General features: G+C 43.0%; 1 protein-coding gene across 1 annotated transcript in view; it reads right to left on the minus strand.

The window, feature by feature from the left end:
• LOC109916628 (protein phosphatase 3 catalytic subunit alpha-like) overlaps positions 1 to 25828 on the minus strand; it is a 286452-nt gene that overhangs the window by 161225 nt on the left and 99399 nt on the right. Inside the window, exon 2 of the mRNA XM_048613193.1 lies at positions 14087 to 14287. Coding sequence (XP_048469150.1) covers positions 14087 to 14287 — 201 coding nt within the window. The remainder of the gene's footprint in view (positions 1 to 14086; positions 14288 to 25828) is intronic.

A 25828-nucleotide genomic window follows, 5' to 3' on the forward strand; every position in this document is an offset into this window, starting at 1 on the left:
TCATCCAGCCCTGCACCTTGTTGTCTCGGATTCTCCAGCATCTGCAGTTCCTACTATCTCTTAGAGAAGTGGGAGATGTTATATCATAAAACCATATTAATTGGAAGCAGGAAGCTTCTCAAGTCTGCCTCACTGTTCAATAAGTCTGTTTGTGGCCTCAACTTTAACTTCCTGATTGTATCCCATACGTGCAAGTCCCTTCTCAAATTAATAAACCATCCAACTCAGGCTCCAACATGTTCAATAGCCCATTGCCTCTTCTGCTCACTGCAACAGAAGATTCCCAAGATTAATGATTCTCAACTTCTTCAGAATTGCTTCTAGCTCTGTCTTAAATGAGAGTCCCCTTATCCTCAAACTGTCCTCTCATTCTAGTTTCCTCGAAGGGTAACAGACCCTCCCGAAGAGGCAAAAATCATACAAAGTACTCCAGGAGTGGTGTTGCCTGTACAGCTGCAGTGAGCCTTCCCCCTCACTCTCATCCATCCCCTTTGGAATAAAGGCCTGAAATTCCCTTTACCTTTCCAATGCCATGCTGTGCCTGCAAGGTGACCTTTTGTGATTCATGTACAAGGATCCTCAGATCCCTATTCTCCACACCATTCTGCAGTTTCTCTCCATTCAGATAATATTCTGTTTATCTGTTCATCCTGCCAAAGTGAACAATTTCACATTTTCCCACATTATACACCGCCTGCTCAACTTTTACCAACTCAGCTACACTTTGCTGTCTCTTTGTCTCCTTTTCTTACTATCCTTGTATCAGCGGGAAACTTAGCTACTCAAGCTAAATCATTACAAACTCTTCCAAATGGTTCAGGCCCCAGCACCGATCCCTGTGGCTCTCCAAATTCAGTTGAGGAAGGGTCACCGAACCTGAAACGTTAACTCTGATAGGGGAGGCAATGGCCTAATGGCATTATTGCTGGACTGTTAATCCAGAGACCCAGATAATGTTCCGGGGACCCGGGTTCGGATCCCGCCGCGGCAGATGGTGGATCTGGAACTAAGAATCTAACGATGACCGTGAATCCATTGTCAATTGTCAGAAAAATCCATCTGGCTCACTAATGTCCTTTAGGGAAGGAAACTGCCATCCTTACCTGGTCTAGCCTACATGTGACTCCAAATCCACAGCAATGTGGGTGACTCTTAACTGCCCTCTGGGCAATTAATGCTGCCTAGCCAGCAATAACCTCATCCCATGAATGAATAAAGGGAAAAAAAATTTTCCTCACAGATGCTGTCAGACCTGCTGAGCTTTTCCAGCAACTTGTGTTTGTTCCTGATTTACAGCTTCCGCAGTTCTTTCCATTTCTACCCACTTATCCTGACTCTGTTTTTGTAGAATCACAAAATCCCTACAATGTGGAATCAGACCACTCAGCCCAGCAAGTCCACACTGACCCTCTGAACAGCATCTCACCCAGACCCAACGCCTATCCTATCCCATAACACTGCATTTCCCATGGCTAACCCACCTTGCCTGCACATCCCTGGACAAGATGGGGCAATTTAGCATGGCCAATCTACCTATACTGCACATCTTTGGAGGGAACCAGAACACCCGGAGGAAACCCACACAGACACAGAGAATGTGCAAACTCTACACAGACAGTTGCCCGATGGTGGAACTGAAACCGAGACCATGGTGCTGAGAGGCAGTGCTAACCATCGAAAGACAACATTTACGAGGATGTTGCCAGGGTTGGAGGGTTTGAGCTGTGGGGAGAGGCTGAACAGACTGGGGCTATTTTCCCTGGAGCATCAGAGGCTGAGGGGTAACCTTATAGAGGTTTATAAAATCATGAGGGCCTTGGCTAGGGTGAATAGCCAAGGTCTTTTCCCCAGGGTAGGGGAGTCCTAAACTGGCAGGCATAGGTTTAAGGTGAGAGGGGTAAGATTTAAAGGGACCTAAGGGGCAACTTTTTTTACACAGAGGGTGGTGTGTGTATGGAATGAGCTGCCAGAGATGGTGGTGGAGGCAGGTACAATTACAACATTTAAAAGGCATCTGGATGAGTATATGAATAGGAAGGGTTTAGAGGGATATGGGCCAAATGCTGGCAAATGGGGCTCGATTAATTTAGGATGTCTGGTCAGCATGGATGAGTTGGACCAAAGGGTCTGTTTCCCAGATATACAGTTCTATGACTCTGATATGCTCTCCTTACAGGAGGAGATTTGATCCAGATGCTCAAAATCACAAGGGACCTGGGCAACGTCAACAGAGGAATAATCTCCAATTGGCAGAAGGATCGAAAATCATCAGATGACACAGAATTAAGGTGATTGGCAGGACATGCAACCAAGACATGTGTAAAACCTTTTTAACACAGCCAGAGGAGAGAGAATCTGGAATGCACTAGCTGTGGTTGTGGAAGAGGCAAGTTATTTAAGCTTTTAAAAAATGATTAGCCAGAGGGAAATATTGTACAGGGTAATGGTTTATTTTTGTGTTTTAAGATGGCTCCAGAGAGTGGCGACATTATACAACACTTTTCACTGTTTACTAACAAGGTACATGTGACAATAAATAAATCAAATCAAACAGCGAGATGTGGTACTAGATGAACTGCTCCTGCAGAAAGCCAGCACCACCACAAGAACTTTTTACACTGTGACCATCTCAGGACATCTTCCCCAAGCAAACGGCTGTTGCTCCTGGGTGAATATATACATCTGTCAGAAACATCAAGTGGCTCAACTGCAAATTTATACAGGGTGGAAATAGATGATAATGAGCCATGTACAACACACACATACAATTACCCCCACACAAATACACAAAGATTTCACCCTCTGGTGTTTAAGGAATTATAAATACCAAATGCCAAAGTCTACAGTTCTTGATCATGTTTTGCATAGTTCCTCATTCTGGTGATGAGGCTAATTTAAAATTAGTTCATTTTAACGATGCAGAATGCCCACAGTATGTGTAAAGTTATTGAAATATACACGCCATTCAGCCCTTCAAACCTTTCCCAAAAATCTAATCATGTCCATGGGTTAATCTGTATCTGAACTCCATTTAGCTCCACATCCTTTCATAGCCTTTCCTAACGTTGATCACTCTTGGGGTGAAAGCTTTCAATTAGCCTCAAGAACTTCTCATTCTCCTGGGAAAAGATCTCACCCAAGATTTCACTACAAATTGAACCCGTTCAAATTCAAAGATGTTGTCTTTTTCCGGATTGGCAAAGAGTGGGAATTGTTTACTTGTGGTTCTCTGGGACCTCAATGAGATCACTCCTCACCTTTTCTATACTCTGGAGAATGCTCAGAAATAAAAAACACAGGACAAGTTTCTGCAATCAGTCAGTGTTGTTTAACCCTTCTGTGACTATACAGTCTCTAAAGATCACTGTTCTCCTGCTAAAATGGAAAGTACTTTCCAGATAGGTCTGACCAAACCTTTGCACAATTTATCCATTTAGTCAGATTCCTGCCGGTCCCTTTCTAACGGCATTCGGGGGCGTATAGCTCCATCACTCAAACTGCAGTGGTTCAAAAAAAAAAACAGTTCACTACCACCTTCGCAAGGGTACATAGGAATAGGCAATAAATACTGGCCAGGCAGCGATACCCACATTCTTTTGAATGAAAATAAGACCACAAGTTGCGTCAAGTTTCACACAGTGAGGTTTCACTAATTGAACAAGGTAAACGATTGGTTCATCTGTTCTGTAGTGATGAGGGTGAATACTAGCAAGGACCCCTGCTCATCGTAGAACACTGCCTCCCAATTCCACCTGATAAAGCAGCTGAGATCTTGACATAACAGCAGAATGGAACAATCCCAGCACAAACAAGGCAGTATTCCAAGAACATGGCACAGAAGGCTCAGACCAGTTTACAGCCACAAGGCTTCGAATGGTCAGTGGGAGACAGGAGAAGTATGCCCCTGAGACAAGTTAACAATGACCAGGTGAAACAGAAATTAGTGCAATAATCCATTAAAATTCATTTCAAGTGCCAGAGACCAGTCAAATCAAATCAAAACAAATACTCAACATTTTGGCAGACATTGAAGTCAGTTCAATTCAACATTGAACAGTAGGGAATATGCTTCTTGCAAGACAATCATCTGGAACTAGCACCAAGTTACAACAGCAACTTCTGATTTAGTCCTGGTCATTGTGCAGACAGCTATCCAAGATTCAAAAACAATAAAAAAAACTCTCAACTGCATACACCTGAGTGCAGTGTTAATAAGAGAGTGCAGTTTGATCAGAAACATACCAAGAATCACTAACTGCTGCGATAGCCATCAGCACTTCCACAGAAATGACTTGTGAATCCTGTATGATTGGTCCTGGAATGAGGAAATCCTTAACAATTCTAAATGAGTACCTCAGTCCTTCTGCATTGTGCAGTAAATGATTAGGCTATCGTTTATCAAGTGCCTTATTTCATACTGTGTCCTTGTAAATCTAGGAGGTCAGGCAACAGATTGTAAAGCACAATTCAAAGCCACTGGTCTATTCAGGACATCACACCACCCTACGTGTCCACCATCTGTTAGAAACTCGTGTGGGTAGCATGTGGATTCTTATCCTTCAGAAAAGTAATCAACACAGATACGAAGAAATTCTGGCCAGGCACTCAAATACCTTGATTATTATCTTCGGAGATTGTTAAAACAAGAAAATGCATTACAACATGGCAAGGGAAGGAATCAGCAATTGTCTAAAAGCACATGAAGTGGATTAAAAATGTCCCACTTTGGTTATATCACAATTAGCCTGAAGGAAATAGCATTATAACAGTTTGCTTGGAACAACTTTACACGTTTATAAACTTTTGAAATATGACACTCATAAAAAAAATGGATCAGCTGCAGTTTACCAACTCATAAATGAAAACTATCAATGGAAATCACCTCATATCAATAGGCAGAGCAGGAAAATGCATTCAAAACTTTATGGTGGAAGTTACTGAAGATGATAGGGGACTCTAGTAACTAACTGGCTGTTGACCAGTGGTGAGGGCTCAGCACCTGCTTGTCTACAGGAGGAAACTCCCAGATTAAATACTCATTGGGCAGTAAGTGGGTAGTGGCATCAAGGAGACGGTGAGTGGAAACTTTGACCACTGAGAGCTGCCTGTCAATCAGGGGGAGTCACAGAATTGTTACTGTGCTGAAGGCGGCTGTTCAATCCACTGTGCCTACATCAGCTCCGAACATTTCAATTTAATGCCAATCTCATGAAACCATGTGCATTGGCTATTTAAATAAAAACATCGAATACCCTATTGACCGTCTTTATTTAAGAAAGGATATAAGGAAAAGCCTGGGAAGTACAGATTGATGAGTCTGACATCAGTGGTGGATAGGTTGTTGGAGGGGATTGAGAGATAGGATTCATTTGCTTTTGTAGGGGCAAGGATTAGGGATTGTCAGCACGGCTTTGTGCAAGGGAAATCTTGTCTCACTAACTTGATTGATTACATCTTCAAAAAGCTAAAAAAGATTGATAAGGGCAGAGCAGTAGATGTTGTCTACATGGTCTTTAGTAAAGCCTTTGACAAAGTTTCACACAGTAGACTAATAAGTAAAGTTATGTCACATGGGATTCAGGGTGAGCTTGTCAATTGGATACAAAATTGGCTTAATGGTAAGAGATAAAAGGGTGATGAAGGAAGGTTGTTTTTGGACTGGATGCCTGTGATCAGTGGTGTTCCACAGGGATCGGTGCTGGGTCCACTTTAATTTGTCATCTATGTAAATGAGTTGGATGAGAATTTAGGAGGTATGGTTAGTAAATTTGCAGATCACATTAAAAACTGGTGATATAGTCAACAGGAAAGGTTTTCTAAGATTACAAAGGGATCTTGGTCAATTGGGCCAATGGGCTGAGGAGTGGCAGATGGAGTTTAATTTGGATAAATGTGAGGTGTTGTAATTTGGTAATATAAACAAGGACAGGACTTATATAATTAATGGTAGGACCTTGGGTGGTGTTGCAGAACAGAGACCTAGGGATTCAGGTACATAATTCTTTGAAACTTGCATCACAGATAGACAGGGTGGCTAAAAAGGCGTTTAGCACACTTGCCTTCATTGCTCAGACCATTGAGTATTGGAGTTGGGACATCACGTTGAGGTTCTACAGAATGTTGGGCGAGGCTCTTCTGGAGCAACTTGCATCATTCTGGTCACCTTGTTACAGGAAGGATGTTATTAAATTAGAGAGGGCTCAGAAAAGATTTACCTGGATTTTGCTGGGTCTAGAGGCTTTGAGTTATAAGGGGAGGCTGGATGGGCTGAGATTGAGCTGCTTAAAATGTTTGAAGTATTGGAAAACATCGAAATTTTGGGAGACCAAAACCAGACATCATCAAGCTATAACCACCTTGACTAAATCCAAATGTCCTAAAAACATGAAGGGCTCAATAGGGTACACATGGAGGTGTTTCTGTTTCTTAATGATAAAAAGTCAGGGGCCATCAATGTAAAACAGTCACTAATAAATCCAGTGGGGAAATCAGGAGGAACGTCTTTACCCAAAGGGAGATGGGATTGTGGAACTAACGCAGGAATTGGTGAAATTTGAATTTCGTAAAAAAAAAAATTGGAATTAAAAGTTTGTCTGTCACAACAACCACAAGTATCCACTTCCTCCACTGACGCTCAGTAGCAGCAGTGTGTACTATCTACACGATGCACTGCAGCAATTCACCAAAGATCCTCAGACAGCACCTTCCAAACCCACGACCACTTCCATCTAGAAGGACAAGGGCAGCAGATACATGGGAACACCACCCCCTGCAAGTTCCCGTCCAAGTCACCCACCATCCTGACTTGGAAATATATTACCGTTCCTTCAGTGTCACTGGGTCAAAATCCTGGAATTCTCTCCCTAACGGGCATTGTGGGTCAACCCACAGCACATGGACTGCAGCGGTTCAAGAAGGCAGCACACACCCCCACCTTCTCAAGGGGCAACTAGGGATGGGGCAATAAATACTGGCCCAGGCAGAGATGCTGACACCTTGTGAACACATTGAAAAAAGCAGCTCACGGTCACAATTGTCAATGAGATAGGAGCTACATTATATTATTTAGTTACTAGTGGCTCACCAGCACATTCCCCAGGCAATTAGGGACAGGTAATAAATGCTGGCCTTACCAGCAATGCATTCATCCTGTGAACAGTATCTTTTAAAAAACGTGTTGAGGCAACACAAAGATGTTAAGGGTGCTGTAGAAATGTAAGTTTTCTCCACCTAGTCCATACCACCCTAGGTTCTACAGCTGGGATTATAAAATCTGCAAATAGAAATATAGAAGATAGGAGCAGAAGGCGGCCATTCGGCCCTTTGAGCCTGCTCCACCATTCATCATGATCGTGGCTGATCATCCAACTCAGTAGCCTAATCCTACTTTCTCCCCATAACCTTTGATCCCAGTCACCTCTTGAATACATTCAATGTTTTGGCATCAACTACTTCCTGGGTAATGAATTCCACAGGCTCATCACTCTTTGGGCGAAGAAACATCTCATCTCTGTCCTAAATGGTCTACCCCGAATCCTCAGACCCCTAGTCCTAGACACACCCACCATCAGGAACGTCCACCCTGCATCTACCCTGTCTAGTCCTGTTAGAATTTTATAAGTCTCTATGAGATTCCCCCCTCATTCATCTGAACTCCAGCAAAAGCAATCCTAACCTAGTCAATCTCTCCTCATACATCAGTCCCGTCATCCCCGGTATCAGCCTGGCAAGCCTTCGCTGCACTCCCTCGAGAGCAAGAGCATCCTTCCTCAGAAAAGGTGACCAGAACTGCGCACAGTATTCCAGGTGTGGTCTCACCAAGGCCCTGTATAACTGCAACAACACATTCTTGCTCCTGTACTCGAAACCACATACATAAATATTAATGTATAATAATTATAAATTGATGGATTATGTAAAAACAACTAGAAGCTATTAAACAGTTTGAATACTTCCGGAATAACAACGTTTGTTTGCCTTTTGCCCTGTATGACTGTTGCCTCGCAACCCTGGCTGGATTTGATGCTGCTTCAAAGAAAGACAAAGAAGGAAAGAGGAGGAAAACTATAAGAAAGGGAAGCAGCAGGAAGGAACAGAAAGGCACTCCATTAGTTAAAATTTGAGAGCCCAATTCATTCAACACTTTGGTATGTGGCCTACCTTACAAACTCTGAAAAGCTGAATTGGGACCCCTACTTTGATCTCTTTGATTTCTAACCAACTTTCACAGATACATAACTATCAACAACTTGATTTTGTCAACAAGTAGGTCTGTGGATTGCAAGAATTCATTAATCCCTAACCTTTGTTTGCAGACCATGGGTCATTAAGGATGCTTTTCCTTTGTTTTATTTAAAGTATCATCTCTGCAGTGTTGTTATTATCCCGTGCGCGAGCAAGCGTGTGTGCGCGCGCGCGCACTTGTTTAGAGTTAAAAGGGATACAATTCTCATTGTGGATTATAAATCAGACATTAATCAGTTTTGCCACTTGTTTTAAGGATGAGTTGTGTTATTATAAAGAGATTATTTTGAGTTTATTGGAGAAACCCAGTGAAAATCTTTGGTGTTGTTATCCAGGATAACAAAGAGAAACAATTGGTCATTTTGGCGATTGAATTTAAACAATTACACTGACACTGTAACCTGTAAAATTCTAACTGGACTAGACAGGCTAAATGCAGAAAAGATGATCCTGATGACCAGGGAGTGCAGAACCCAGGGTCACAGTCACTACTTCACCCTACAAGGTGGGCAGCCTGTGGAATTCTCCGCTACAGAAAGCAGTTGAGGTTGAAACATTGAATGTTTTCAAGAAGCAGTTATATATAGTTGTTGGGGCAAAAGGGATCAAGGGGTATGCGGAGTATGCAGGAACAAGGGACTGAGTTTGATGTCAGCCATGATCATATTGAATGGCAGAGCAGGCTCAAAAGGGCTGAATGGCCTACTCCTGCTCCTATTTACTCAGGTGTGACTGTCACATGAAGAAGCTCAAAGAAATGAGGGGGAGTTTAGAACAAATACTTCACATTGATGGAGAGGAGAATGTGAACACTACCACCATGAGTTTATTTGGTCAGAAACTAAACTCAAAGAAAATGAAATACACAGGCTCACAGAATTATTAGTGTGGAAGGAGGCCATTAGGCCTATCATGACTGCAGTGGTTCTACTACCTGGTGCCATTCTTCCTTTTCCACAAATACTTGGGCATTATTTAAATTAAAGCAATCATTCAATACCCTCTCAAAAGCCTCAAGTGAACCAGCACAAACCTTGTCTAAATTTTACAAGTCTCTATGAGATCCCCCTCATTCATCTGAACTCCAGCAAAAATAATCCCAACCTAGTCAATCTCTCCTCATACATCAGTCCCACCATCCCCGGAATCAGCCTGGTAAACCTTCGCTGCATTCCCTCGAGAGCAAGAGCATCCTTCCTCAGAAAAGGAGACCAAAACTGCACACAATATTCTAGGTGTGGCCTCACCAAGGCCCTGTATAACTGCAACAACACATCCTTGCTCCTGTACTCGAAACCTCTCGCAATGAAGGCCAACATACCATTTACCTTCTTTACCACCTGCTGCACCTGCATGCTTACCTTCAGTGACTGACACACAAGGACTCCCAGGTCCCACTGCACCTCCCCTCTCCCAATTTACAGCCATTCAGGTAGTGATCAGCCTTCTTGTTTTTGCTTCCAAAGTGAATAATCTCACATTTATCCAAATTATACTGCACCTTTAATAACCCCATATTTACCCAAACATGTGGAGGATGCGGAGGAAATTGACCAGAACAGTGCAAGGAATGAGGGACTTCAGTGAATGTAGACAGACTGAAGAAGCTGGGTTTGTTTTCCTTTACAGCAGAGAAGGTTAAGGAGAGATTTCATAGAAACTGCCCAGAACCAGCAGAGGCTGCATAGAATAAACAGGGAGAAACTATTTCCACTAACAAGATGGTCAGTATCCAGAGGACTGAAATCTCATACTGTTAACAAAAATCCTGAGGGAAGATGAGAATGTTGCTTTTCATGCAGGAAGTTATGATCTGGGATGGACTGTCTGAAAGGGTACTGGAAGGAAAAGGAACAGCAAAAGGGAACGGAAGAGATATTTGGAAAGGAAAATTTTGGATGATCGGGGCAGGCAATGGCCTAGTGGTATTATGTCTGGACTGCTAATCCAGAGACCCCAGTAATTTTCTGGGGACGTGGGTTTGAATATTATCACGCTGATGGTGGAATTTGAATTCAATAAAAATATCTGGAGTTAAGAGTCTAATGATATCCATGAATCCGTTGTCAATTGTCAGGAAAAACCCATCTGGTTCACTAATGCCCTTTAGGGAGGGAAACTGCCATCTTTACCTGGTTTGGCCTACATGTGGCTCCAGGCCCACAGCAATGTGGATGAGTCTTAACTGCCCTCTGGGCAATAAGTGATGGCCTAGCCAGCGATGCCCTCAACCCATGAATAAGTAAAGGAAACAAAAATCATGGGAAAGGCCAAGTGGAGAATTCTTTCAAAGAGCCAGCACAAGGAAGCTGCTCAGAGTTCTGAGTGTATGAATCACACCACTGCACATGTACTGCCCACAGAGAGCTTAAACTCAGATTCATTGGTCTCACATTAGTCGTGAAATATCTAATTAATCAGCTTCCTTTCAACAGGATACTCAAAGCAATCCTGTCATCATCTGCATTCAATGCTTCATGCTGTTTGGCATCTTAACACAATCAAGACATCACCTGAACCTCATATGCTAGAATGGAGATGTACTGCTCACCTTAAATCATTTCTAGGACAGTAGTGAGCAGTAATGCAATAACTGCAGCTCTATTGCTTCACCAGTCACTGTGTATTCCTGCAAAATAACTCACAACCACAGGTAGTTACGTTACATAGAACTTATAACACACTCACAGGCCACTTGGCCCAACTGGTCCAAATGCTCCATCGTCTCTTCCCACCCTATAGACACAACCGGTTGTTCCTTTCTCTCTCCTGTGTTTAACCAATATTTATTTATATTTACCTCAAACATTCCCTGTGTGAGCATGTGCCACATTCTCTGGGTAAAGATGTTTCTATTGGATTCATCACTGGATTAATCGGCAACTGTGTTAGGTTTAAGGCTCCTAGTTTTCTGGCCTCTAGAGGATCTGGAAAAATCTACCCTAAAACTAGCCTTTCCAAATCTTAAAAACCTGTCCCAGGTTATGTCTTGACTTCTACTTGAGAGAAAAGAACTCCTGCATCTTCAGTCTCTCTCCAAGGTTTCGGTACTGTCCCTGTGAACCTTTTCCACACCATCCTCAGTGACTCTACATCCTACAGGACACTGTGGGGCCTGATCATTTTCAGAATTGAAAAGAAAAGCAATTGGCAAGACAGGACCGGCCAACTGGCTCATCAAGCTTGCTCATAACTGGATAGCTGGACAGTTGTGACTAGAATACCTACTCCTCAATTAACACTATCCTTAATACCCCAAACAGGAACAACAGACACTAATGACTCAGTACAGGTTTATCCCAGACAACAACTACACACCAAGAGAGACCACGTTAAACAAACTACAACCTCCACTATGAAACACCAACTCTACACTGACGCCAGATCAGAGATCATCTTGATTTCAACATTTTCTTCCTAGTTTCCAAATCACTGATGGTCTGACCGGCACACACCACTCCCCCCATCCCAATCTCCTCCAGTCCGACGACTTTCCAAGATCTCTAGTCTCTTGCACAAATCCCTAATATTTATCACTTCACCAATGGTGTCCATGCCTTCAGCTTCCTAAATCCTAAATTCTGGAAATCCCTTCTCAAACTTTTCTATTCCTATCTCTTTCTTTAAAACACGCAGCTGTCCCAATATTTACGTGGCTTAGATTAAAAATTTGTTTGATTCGTTTAAACATTTTACTATGTTCAAAGGTACTGCATTAATTTGCAAGTTATTGTTGTACCAACAACTGTTGCTGTTAATTGACAAAACTGTTGCGAGTTTCATAGATCTGTTTGCTGTTCCTTTGCCATCAGCCAGGCACTTTCTCAGCAACTCAGCCATCCAATACCAATGCTAAATTAACAGTATTTGTACAAATCAAAAATAACCTCTCATTTAAGCATTGAGATCAATAAATACAGCTTCCACTTTTTATAAAAGGAGGGTCTGGCATTCACTCTGCTCCAAGACTTGTTCCCCACTTGCTCAGAGAATCACAAAGACCAGTTGTGGTTGGAATCTTGGGAGACTCATTGTAATTATTGTGAAACTGGAATTGACAAAATGAAGATGATCAAAAGCAAAGCCACCATAGATGCAGAAGTGAAACAAAAGCAGATCATTCTGGAACTACTCAGCAGTCTAACGGAGAAGTCGGGCTAATCTCTCTTATTTTGATTAAAAAGATCACAGACCTGAAACTCCGATTATCATTAGAGTCATACAACTCGGAAACAGATCCTTGGGTCCAACTCGTCCATGCTGTGCAAGTTTCCTAAACTAGAACCATTTGCCTGCATTTGGTCCAATCCCTCTAAACTTTTCCTATTCATACACCTGTCCAAATGTCTTTTAAAATGTACCTGCATCTAACACTTCCTCTGGCAGTTCATTCCACATACACAACACCTTCTGTGTGATAAGGTTGCCCGTGTCCTTTTTAAATCTTTCTCCTCTCACCTTAAAATTACACACCCTAGTTTTGAATTCTCCCAACCTGGGAAAGAGACCTTTGTTATTCACCTTAACTATGATTTTATAAACCTCTATAAAGGTTACCCCTCAACCTCCTACGCTCCATTGAAAAAAGTCCCAGCCTCTCCTTGTAACTCAAAACCTCCATTCCGGGCAACATCCTGGTAAATCTCTTCTGAACACTCTCCAATTTAATAACGTCCTTCCTACAGCAGGGCAACCAGAACTGTACTGCATTTTTCTGGTTTTATTGCTCAATAGATCATTAGCTCACACTCCAATTCTGCCATTTCTGAGGGGGGAGGGGCCCAACACTGTTCCAGGCCCGAGGAATCCAATTCCTCAGTGCTTAACACCAACTACAAAATGGATATACTGCTGCAGTCTCACATATTAAAATCTACACGGAGCAGGATCGAGGGGCTGAATGGCCTGCTCCCAGTTTGTATAAGGGACACCATCAGAATGGAGTTATGCTGAGGCTCACTCTCTGGCAGTGGAGTCAGAACCATGTGGGAACTAGTCCCGAGTCTTCAATTCACAGTTCAGTGTCAGGAAGAGAGTGCTGAGAGAGTACTGCTCTGTATAAGAGACTGTCTTTAATGCAATATTAAACCACTGCCCTTTATAATGGATGAAAACAATCCCATGGTGTTATTTAAAAAAAAGTAGAGTTCTACCCTGTGCTCGAGCCAATGTTCAACCACTAACTAGCATTCTTCAAGCAGGTTACCTGATCACTAGCAAACATCAAAGTGTGGGATCTTACTATGCAGAGGTTGGCTGCCATGTATCCGACATTTCCAAAAAGGACCAGACTTCAAGAAGATCTTAGGGAATCCAGAGGCATGGCAGGTGCTATGGGAATGCACGATCTTTATCTCTAACAAGTTGCCAATTTATCTGCAACAACTGCGTGTTGGTTAGCTCAGTTGGCTGGATGGTTGGTTTGACGCTAGCAGTGTGGGTTCAATTCCTACACTGGCTGAGGTTACCGTGAAGGATTCTCCTTCTCACTCGCTTCCCCCTCGCCTGAGGCATGGTGACCCTCAGGTTAAACCAACATTAGTCACCTCTCTGCAATGGTTCGGTAAGACTATAGTGACCTTACCTTCTGTAAAGCATCCAACACCAAAAGGAAAACCACACGATCTGAAACTCAAAAGCACAGCATCATCCCATAAACTGTTCACAATGATCAAGATTACAGGTTGGGCAGTCCACAGAGTCTTCAGAACAGGACAGGATTGACAACCCAGTTGCAGAAATAGTGCAGTTAAAAGCAGCAATTAACAGTGAGTATAATGTGGTGTATTCACATCACCCAACCATCCAAATCAGGCAGTGTCCTGCTCTCCCCACAACTCACCGGTGACTGGAGCTTCAATGTCCAGCATTGTCTTCTCTTGATGGAGAATGGATGCCCCTTCTGTTATAATCCGCATTGCTGCAGCCTCCTCCACACGGCCCTCTTTAGTAAGATGAGCCTTAAGCACATCCACACGTGGCTTCCCATCGTGGTCAAAGACCTCTTTAACCGTCAACCGGTGGCTGGGAGGGAAGGGAACGGCTGTGGGGAGAAAGGGGAATATGATATCACCATGTGTCACACCAACCTGCAGATCAGTCAGACGTACAGGGATCAGACAGCAATCACTCTCTACTTTCTCCGTTATGTTTGAAGCACTGTTTACTAAACATCTGCAGAATGAAATGGAAACAAAGTTTTTGAAGCAACCTCCTGTGGGATTTCATGTCAGTTGAAACTTTGAGTCAGAAAGTTGTGGGTTCAAGACCTACTCGCTCACAGAGATTTGGCCATTAAGTCTGAGCGGACACTCCCAACAGTGCAGCACTCCCTCGATGCCACAGTGGAGGTGACAACTTTCAGAGATGATGCCAACTCAAGATTCCATCCAGCCTCTACACTTCCAAAGGACAAGGTAGTTGTCTTCAACGTCCTGGCCAATAACAACGGCCTTTATTTCATAGGTATAGGAACTTGCTTTGTACAAACTGGTGGCTGCATTTCCAACATTGCAAGAGTGACTACACCGCAAAATGTACTCCACTGATTGTGAATCTCCTTGGGGTGTTCTGATGCCAAGAAAAGTGCTACATAAATGCAGAGATAGCAGAAGAAGGGTCTCGACCGGAAACATCAGCTTTCCTGCTCCTCTGATGCTACCTGGCCTGCTGTGTTCCTCCAGCTCCACACTGTGCTACATAAATGAAGGCACCTTTTTCTTCCAATGGGAAGAGAAACGATCAATACGTTTTACAAGGGGTTCAGTGATTCAGATCAACAGATTTTACATTTGCTCTTTCCAGAAGAAACATATTTGAAAACAGTGGCACAAGCCTGACAATATCAAGCTGACTTTAAAAAAATGTACTGTCTGAGCTGACATACAAAGAAGAAAGCCAGATTGTCAATCATGTAATTTCTGGTGGTTCCACTTTACTGCAACGTCTACTCAACGGGAAGAGATCATGAGCAGATTGATGGTCATTCCTGACAGTCCAGCTGCAGCCAGGAGAGATGTCCCATCAGCTCAGGTCCGGGTTCAGAGACACACCGGTGCTTGAGTACACTAATCCAGGCAAACACTCCAGTGCATTAGTGAGCGAGTGCCGCACTGTCAGGAGGTGATTTCTCTCACCAGAGGTTGCTACCTACCGAGTCATTCCTGGCAATTACACAAACCAAGGGTTACTTTGTTTGGGAAGTCTTGCAATACAAATCAGTGATGGTAGTTTTATTGGTGAATGCTTTGTACCTGGTGTCTGTCCAGGCGCAACATTTTATTGTTTACCGTCAGTTTAGCTCAATTTCTTCACCTGGGTACCTTTCTATACTGAAATTGATGCACAGAAGCAACTATAAGGCACAAGTCAGGAATGTGATGGAATACTCCCCGCTTGCCTGGATGCGTACAGCCCCAACAACACTCAAGAAGTTCGACACCTTCCAGGATAGAGTAGTCTGCTTGATTGATGCCACATCCACTCTTTCCCACCAATGACACTCAGTAGCAGCAGTGTGTATTATCTACAGGGCTCCTTAGACAGCACATTCCAAGCCCATTCCCATTACCATTACCTCTGCCCTCTAAAAGGACAAGGACAGCAGATACAGAGGAACACCACCCCCTGCACCTGCAAGTTCCCCTCCTTGTGACAAAAATCACCAGTTTAGCATCTGCAGCTAATATTAACACTTGGTGGGGGAGGTGGGGTTCAGGAGTGATTTACTTTGAAGAAAATGCAGCTCTTTTGACCATGGTATTTTGTTTGCAAATGTCTCAATGTTTTGTGACCACCAATAATTTCACTTAGTTTTTATCTATATGAAAATGAACTAGATGCAAAACATTTAATTATCCAGCCATACAGAGGAGCTGATTAACCACTTATTGTATTTGAATTTTTATAGAATCTATTTCTGGTACTGTAATTTTTGGAGAAAGATTGAATTAAGCAACACAATTAATATGAAGTGGGAATTTAGTATTTAAAAAAAGAAACCAGCTCATTTGAATTAAGCAACTTTGAATTAAGAGCACACAGGAGTATTCAATCTTTGAAGTAGCTGCTGATCTTATACAGCAATAGTCCAGCAAAACAGATTCAGTCTTTTCTTAAATTACAAAACATTTCAACATTCGGACTGGAGGTCTGTGACCAGCGGCGTACCGCAAGAATTGGTGCTGGGTCCACTGCTTTTGGTCATTTACATAAATGATCTGAATGTGAATATAGGAGAGATGGTTAGTAAGTTTGCAGATGACACCAAAATAGGTGGGGTAACGGAAAGTGACCTTGGGATTCAGGTTCATAGTTCCTTGAAATTGGAGTCGCAGGTAGACAGGGAATGAAGGTGGTGTTTGGTATGGTTGCCTTTATTGGTCAGTGCATTGTGTATAGGAGTTGGGAGGTCATGTAGCAGCTGTACAGGACATTGGGTAGGCTACTTTTCAAATACTGCGTGCAATTCTGGTCTCCCTGCTATAGGAAGGATGTTGTGAAACTTGAAAGGGTTCAGAAAAGATTTACAAGGATGTTGCCAGGGTTGGAGGGTTTGAGCTATAGGGAGAGGCTGAATAGGCTGGGACTATTTACCCTGGAGTATCAAAGACTGAGAGGTGACCTTATAAAGGGGCATGGATTGGGTGAATAGTCAAGGTCTTTTACCCAGGGTAGGGGAGACCAGAACTAGAGCGGACAGGTTTAAGGTGAGAGAGGAAAGATTTAAAAGGGATCTAAGGGGCAACTTTTTCACAGAAGGTGGTGTGTGTATGGAATGAGCTGCCAGAGGATGTTGTGGAGGCTGGTACAGTTACAACATTTAAAAGGCATCTGGATGGGTACTTGAATAGGAAAGGTTTACAGGGATATGGGCTAAATGTTGGCAAATGAGACTAGATTAATTTAGGATATCTCGACGGCATGGATGAGTTGGACTGAAGGGTCTGTTTCCATGCTGCATGATTCTGTGTAAATAGTTAGGATATTGGAGAGTACTCAATGTTAATTCTACCTCCATGCAGTCATGTTTGAAGATGTTGCCATAAACAGTGCTTTAACTTTCTACAATTGTTACAAGCTGGAGTTAATATTTTACTAAGAGACATTCCCTTTGAAATTCTATACTTGCTTTAAGCAGAAATAGTAAATTCACTCACCATTTCAAAAGCTGGAACTGTTCTGTAACTATGTAAGTAGGACAGGTGTTTTTCAAATTAAAAATTTCAGCTGCAATTTTTAAACTTGGTATAAAATAAAAATCTCCAAAATGAAAGAAAAGAAGATTAGTTCTTGCAGGTTTCTTCATAGAAACATATGAAAAAATAAATCCCAGACTGCCACTGTATAAAACTTTAATCACGAAGCTCCCTGGAGCAGCAATTGAGCAAGGAAACATTCCGCCGGGTTCCAGGTTCTGACATTTACAGCTACCTTCAGTCTGCAGCTTGTTTTTCCTCTGTACGTCATATTCTCCTCACCTGTAACATTCTGACTCGGAACCTTCCCTTGGTGTTTGCCAGTTTTACTATTTGTAAAGCCAACAATGTTTCAAAGTGCGTTTGTGTAGGTACATAAAAATGACATTTGATATTTCTTCTTCTTGTCAATCTGCTTTTTCTCAGTTTTTTTTAAACTGAACTAGTGATCAGCAAGCAACGATCTAAACGTGTGCATCTGTGGGTATGCAGGTGAATGACAGTCTGGCTGTGGGGATGGTTCATGAGTGATCTGACTCAACAACAGTGATGTGAAGTAGCATAGCACCTTCAGTGTAAGACAGCACCTTTGAGTGTTTCACATGAGTATAAGGCAGCTAACAATATAAACAGGAGAGCATGCTGAAAGAGGCCAGTTGAAAGGAGCACCTTAAAAGGAGGTGGTGTTCTGAGGAAGGGTCACTCGACCCAAAAAGTTAACTCTCACTTCTCTCCGCAGATGCTGCCAGATTTGCTGAGCTTTACCAGCAATTTCTGTTTTAGTTTCTGATTTACAGCATCTGCAGTTCTTTCGGTTTTTAAAAGGAGAAGGTCTTAGGAATGGAATTCCAGAGCTTAGGGCTCAGGAGGTTAAAGCCATGTCTGCTAACAGTAAAGTGATTAAGAATGGCCAGGTAGAGTGGCAGCTGCTAGAGAGATCCACAAGACAGAACTCAATTCCCAACACAACAGAAACAGTCTTAGAATCCTAACGAAAGAAATTCATTTGACTTAAGTCACTATGAAGTGTCTTGCCAGTGAAGCACACACAGCTGTGAAGGAGTATATTATTCATTCTTCCATCTATTATCCAATTATAGCGTAACGTTTTTGGAAAATAACTACCCTCTAATGCTGAGCCGTTTACACTAAACATGGAACATTTGCCACCAGGAATCAAAGTTGTGATCAAAAACATAAACATCTCCACAGGTACAAGGGCAGGGAAAGCACAAACCAACTCCAACAGTAACCAGGCTGAAAATGGGTCAGAGACAAACCCAACACAATGGATGAGTTGGAACACTGACCAGTCCCGAGTGAAGTCAGAAAGTGCCTGTTACCCCAATGGTTAAATATAAACAATACATCATTTGCCCCAAAACTTTGAAATTCAGTTAGAATTTTCAAGTCTGAGTGTGACTGGCAGGTTGAAACATTGGTGGACATACAGCAGAACTCAGTAGGACACATAGCCCAATGCTGCTGATTTCTGTCTTCCTGATACACGGACACGGTGACACAAAACTCGGACACAGTTCCTGCCATCCCAGGCTGATGGGGGCTCACTACCAGCGTCACTAACTTAAATCCAGCGATATCAAGACTGTGACACAGGACAGGCACAAGAGCTTGCAGTTCTCCAAACCCAGTCAGCGTCAAAAGGTATCAACTTAATCAGAGAAAGTGCACAAAATTGCTCAATCTAATAAATCTGTGCGCCACAGACAGGAAAATAGAGACACAAAAATGTGCAGAATAAATGGGTTACCCCTGGGAAATGCAGTGTTACAGGGATAGGGTGGGGGAGTGGGTCTGGGTGGGATGCTCTTCGGAGGGTCAGTGCACACTCGATAGGCCAAATGGCCTCTGTGTGTACGTAGAGGTTCAAAGTTTCTTCTACGCTTCTATGACAAGTTAATTAATATGGGCTAGTAGGAACTGCCGATGCTGGAGAATCTGAGATAACAAGGTGTACAGCTGGATGAACACAGCAGGCCAAGCAGCATCAAAGGAGCAGGAAAGCTGACGTTATCTCGTAATTAATATGGGCCCAGTTTTTAAACACTGGTATTTTTGTGCACAGTTTATAAGAAAACTGGGGGACTTTCAATCAGCATTAAAACAGGGATGTCTGAGATTGCAGAAGACAAAGATTTTTTGGTAATAAACAAATTTTTGATATTAAAGTGGCACATTAAATCACACTTTCACAGATTGGGCCCCACTAGATACACATATCAGTTATTACTGTGCAAAATATTCATTAAAAATATCCAGCAGCAAAATGTCATTATCAAAATCTGAACATACACCAGGTATAAACCATTGGGAACTGTTCATCTATAACACTATCAAAACAACCTTCTCGTAATACAAACCTTCACTACAAAATTAAACTTGGTTTTCAATTCGTCAGCAGAAACCAGTGCACAAAGATAGTCATGGATTGCTCAGTGATTAACAAACTGGGTGCAGGATAGAAACATAAAGGATAGGAGCCGAAGGAGGCCATTCAGTCCTTCGAGCCTGCTCAGCCATTCACATTGATCCTGGCTGATTGTCCAACCCAGTAGCCTAATCCTGTTTTTTCCCCATAACCTTTGATCCCATTCGCCCCAAGCGCTATATCTAGTCACCTCGAATACATTCAATGTTTTGGCATCAACTACTTCCTGTGGTAATGAATTCCACAGGCTCACCACTCTTTGGGTGAAGAAATGTCTCCTCATCTCTGTCCTAAATGGTCTACCCCCAAACCTCAAACTGTGATCCCTGGTTCTGGACACACCCACCATCGGGAACATCCTCCCTGCATCTACCCTTTTGTGTAATTTTGGTGTGTAAAAACTGGCTGCCTTGTTTACCTTATTATGACAGTGAATCCACTTCAAATAAACATTTCCCAAAACAGAGACCCCAAGCGACGAACGATGTCAATCCTAAATTATCTCAAAAACAGCAAGAACTGATGTCCCAACTTCTGATACAGCAGTTACACCTGTCCCCTCAACTCCTCGGCTTAATAGCAAAGTTCTTTTAACTTTAACATTGCAAGCTAAATGAGCACGTCAAAAATCAATGTGACTGAGCACAACTGACACCTACACACACGGACGTGTGCACAAACATGGGGCACAGAGAGGGACAGAGATAAACTTGGCACATAGGAAGATGGTCGTGGTCATTGGAGATCAGTTATCTCAGCTCCAGGACATCTCTGTAGGAGTTCCTCAGGGTAGTGTCCCAGGCCCAACTATCCTCAGCTGCTTCATCAATGACCTTCCCTCCATCATGAGGTCAGAAGTGGGGATGTTCACCGATGATTGCACAATGTTCAGCACCATTTGCGACTCCTCAGACACTGAAACAGTCCATGTTCAAATGCAACAAGATCTGACAAATGGCAAGTAACATTCACACAACAGAAATGTCAGGCAACAACCATCTCCAGTAAGAGATAATCTAACCACCACCCTTTGACTTTCACTGGTGTTACCATCACTGAATCCCCCACTATCAACATCCTGGGGGTTACTATTGTTCGGAAACTCAACTGGACTCGACAGATAAACACAACGGGTACAAGCGCAGGTCAGAGGCTCAGAACCCTGCGGCGAGTAACTCACCTCTTGACTCCTCAAAGCCTGTCCATCATAGACCAGGCACAAGTCAGGAGTGTGATGGAATACTGCCGACTTGCCTGGATGGGTGCAGCCCCAACAACAATCAGGAAGCTCAATACCGACCAGGACAAAGCAGCCCACTTGCCTGGCACCACATCCACAAACATCCACTCCCTCCACCACCGACGCTCAGTACCAGCAGTGTGTACTATCTACAAGATGCACTGCAGAAATTCACCAAAGATCCTCACACAGCACCTTCCAAACCCATGAACACTTCCATCTAGGACAAGGGCAGCAGATGCATCAGAACACCACCCCCTGCACATTCATCTCCGAGCCACTCCTCATCCTGGCTTGCTGGGTCAAAATCCTGGAATTCCCTCCCTAAGGGCATTGAGAGTCAACCTACAGCACAGGGACTGCAGCGGCTCATGAAAGCAGCTCACCACCACTTTCTCAAGGGACAACTAGGGACAGGCAATAAATGCTGCCCAGCCAACAATGCCCACATTCTACAAAAGAATAAAAAAAATGCAGGCATCCAGGGAGGCAGGCACACGGACAGCACAGTGCTATTTCAAATGAAGAAACTAACTTAACCATTCTCTGAACTGTAACTCCTGTCGGTGCCTGTTTTTAAAGGAGCATCACTGATGCAGCTCCGGCTCCTGCATTCCTTATCAAAATGCTTCTTGGTAAATTTTGCAGCAGGCATCTTTGGAAGCATAAAAAAAAATGGAATGAAACTAGATATAACTGGCAAACCCAATGAGAGAAACAAAACTGCATTGGTGCAGCAACAAATATTCTTCGGACATGGCATTTGTGTTCTGAAGGAGGGTCACTGGACCCGAAACATTAACTCTGCTTTCTCTCTCCAGATGATGCCTGACCTGCTGAATATCTCCAGCAGTTTCCATTTTTGTATTTGATATCTGGTTGGTTGAAGAAGGGTGAAGAGCATTCCTCAGCCTCAAACTTACATTGTACCTGACAAGAAATATCTGGTGTTAACACCGAACACCACAGACTGATCATGGTTCCATACTTCAGCTCTATTGTACCTTGATATCACTTCAAACGGTTAGCTCTTACACTAACAAGATGGAAAATACAACAAAGGCAACACATACAAACAGGTTAACAGGAATGTTTTGTTGCTGGACGAATCAGAACGAAATCCAGTTCTATTAGGAAGTTTGATTTGGAACAATGCATGTCCTTTATCAACAGAATAACTGCTGGGTGGGAGGGAGTTTGCAGTACAGCCTCCAAATTAATGCACATTCAAAACTTCAGCTTTTCACTCAAAGCTCATATCAAACACATTAGCAACTGACTGCTACAGGTCCAATCTCTCAAAGCATCAAAAGCATTTATGTCAGGATTACTGTAGTAGGCTGGCTGGTGTTTTAGCTAATGCTGCAAACTGAGCCACCAGCCCTGTTCCCTTCACTGCTGGCAACTGGGTACAAATGAATAGATCACCCTAAAAGCCACTTGAACATTGATCCTTAATGTAAGTGAATCAAGATGACAGTCAGCAGAAATTTTACTAAATCAGCACTGGTATTGTCTCAAACGTATATTCATGTTTCATCTTTTACAAAGTAAACCATCCCAAGATATTCCATAGGAATGCTCTTGTGGCATAGTAGTAGCATCCCTACCCCTAGACTGGGAGGCACAGGTTTAAGTCCCACCTGCTCCAGAAGAGTGTAATAACATCTCTGAACAGGTTGATTAGAAAAATAGGTTAGCTCAGTTGGCCGGATAGCTGGTTCATAATGCACAATGATGCCAACAGCTTGGGTTCAATTCCTGCATCAGCTCAGGTTATCATGAAGGAATGTCATTCTAAACCTCCACGAGGCATGGTGACCCATAGGTTAAACCACTAACCATTGTCTCTCTCTCTCTAATGAGAGCAGCCCTATGGCCTGGCAAGACACCGGTGACTTTTTTTCTATAACCCACGATTACCTGGCTGATCAACAATCTATCTCAGCCTTAAATATACACAAGGACCCTGTCCCCACTGCTCTCTGTGGCAAGGAGTTCCAAAGACTTTCAACCCTCAGAGAAGAAATTCCTCCACATCTCAGTCTTTAATTACCATCCTTTATTCTGAGACTTTGCCCTCAGGACCTAGACTCCTTCATGAGGGGAAGTCCTCAAAACCATTCATAACTTGTAATGTGTTTTACTGTTTTAAATAAACTAACCCACAGAATTAATCGATCCCTAATGAGCAACTGATTATTAGGCCATCATCATTAACATGGCACCTACAACTCTCCCTATCACTGTGACCTCCTTTAACCCTGTGACAATCCAAGATTTCTGCATTGCTCCAATTCTAGCCTCCTGTACATCCCTATTCCCTTGCTCTGTCGTTAGGAGCCATGTTTTAAGCTGCTTGGGCAGATAGCTCTTGTAATTCGCTCCTTCTGTAAGAGATTCGTTAAAACCTACCTCATCAACCAAGTTGTGGCAAACTCTCCAAACAGTCCCCCACATGGGTTAGAGTCAAATTCTATTTGAGACTGTTTCTGTGAAGTGCCTTGCAAAGGTTTAATATGTTTAAGGTGCTACATAAATGCAAGTTCTTGTTTCATTCCACTTTTACACCAACAGAGAACAGTTGTTAAATGTAATGCTGGGAGGGCAAAAACCTTGACTAGTACCCATTGCAAGTATCACTTTTGGTTTACACCTCTACTAGAGTGTGAAAGAAACACCTAGTCAATGCAGGTTATCTACCTAAATCCATGTGAACTGGAACAAAATCAATATTTTACTTCCCAGATACCTGTTTATTTGATACAAACAAGAGGGCCCCTTTTGCAGATGTTTATTTGCAAACATTCACAGAAAGAAAAAGCACTTTCATTAGCCTAACACATGAGGATCTTAGTGAGGCATCCTTTACCCACCGCCAACAACAACCCAACACCGAGGTATCAGGCATCTTGACAGATACAGAAATGGGCAGGGAGTAAAGGGATATGGACCATACAAGAGGCAATAGGTTTTCAGTTTAGACAAGGGTCATGAGTCAGTGCAGGCTTGGTGGGCCAAAGGGCCTGCTCCTGTGCTGTTCTTGGAGATGAAGACACAAGATTATTGTAATAAAGCAGATTGGCATGTTCAAAACCTGGCAGCAACAATGGAGGGAATTGAAATGGAATAAAGACCACCCATATCCTATCAGTAGGAGTGTTTCCCCAGTGTTCACAACTGGGTCGAGTTTTACCAACTTGGCCTCAATTACAGCAGGCTATGAAAGTATTCAGACAGGACAGCCCACAGCAAACACATCACACATGCCAGATAAGATCGAGCCTGACTCAGCGTCAAACGGAACTAATTTGTTTGTTACATATTACACCCTTCCCCTCCCCTGGCTCTAACCTTCTCAGTTATGCCACTCTCCTTGATCTCTCTAACCTCCTCCAGCCCTCAAATATCTGGGCTCTTAGCATTTTCACTTCTTGTGCATTCCCTATTTTAAGAGCCTGGACCCCATGCTATGCTGCTGCAGCCTTCCTGTTATAAAAAGGACAGAGGGGCACTGGAGAGGGTGCAAAAAAAAGATTAACCAGGATGATTTCAGAACTCAGAAGTTATACCCACCAGGAAACACTGAAGAGGCTCAATTTCCTTTCTGTCGAAAAGGCTGAGAGGTAATGTGACAGAGATCACTTCTTTATGAAGGGCTTGACAGGGCAGACAGAGAGAAAATGGTTTTGCTGTGGGTGATATCAAAACATGGGCTCATCAATGCAAGAGTCATTAATAACCCAAGGGGGAATTCAGAAGAAGCCTCTTTACCCAGAGAACAGTGACAGTGTGGAACTCACTCCTCTCTCAACAAAGTGATTAATGCAAAATGCACAGTCGCTGCTTTGGGAAAGTAAGTTACAGGTGAACAGGCAAAGGAGAAAGGATGTTCTCAAGAGCCCTTGTGGTGTGTTGGTAGTGTCCTTGCCTTGGAGCCAGGAGTCCCAGGTTCACTTCCCACCTGCCCCAGAGAAACAACATTTTTCTGAACAGGTTATTGAGATGGAGAGCAGTGGGAAGGTAGTGGTGCTGAGCACAGATGCTGACAAACCAGATGCATTATGGACATGATGAAACTCCACATTTCTCTCAAGATAGCTCACATAGTTTGCTCCTTTACAAAAGGATTGGTGGGACAATTCAACATGAGCTTCAGAACTTCACACTCGTGAGGACAGACCAGTTACTGGTATGTAACTTCACATTCCAGATGATACTTGAAATAAAAACATCTGCTGGGTCCTCCCTCTTCTCCAAAGGATCTTGTGGCTGTTACAGAACTGCAGGGCCATAGTGCCAGAACGAAGGTTGTGGGATAGCTGCCTACCAGCAGGAAGCTAAAGTGACAATTAGAGGACATCACCTTCACTGTGTACCTTTACATTCTGCTTTCCAGTTTTATAGGCACAATGCAGATACTGATGAGAGTAAAATGCCTTTCAAATATCCGCTCACCTGTCTCTACTATGACTGTAAAGTGGAAAGTTACTTTAATCTACAAATTTTTTTTACTGTTTATATTGATCTGTCATGTTTTAAATACACTGATAGAAACTCGTTAGGTTGGGAATTGTTTAATGATCGAACGCGAAGGAAATGGAAGTAAGGCATTTGTATTTGCACCTTAGACCCCATCACCTGGTTTTTAATGTGAATGTGTGTGTGTGTGTGTGTGTGTGTGTGTGTGTGTGTGTG

This window comes from Rhincodon typus, chromosome 1 (assembly GCF_021869965.1).
Source record: "Rhincodon typus isolate 14 chromosome 1, sRhiTyp1.1, whole genome shotgun sequence".
Taxonomy (NCBI): Eukaryota; Metazoa; Chordata; class Chondrichthyes; order Orectolobiformes; family Rhincodontidae; genus Rhincodon; species Rhincodon typus.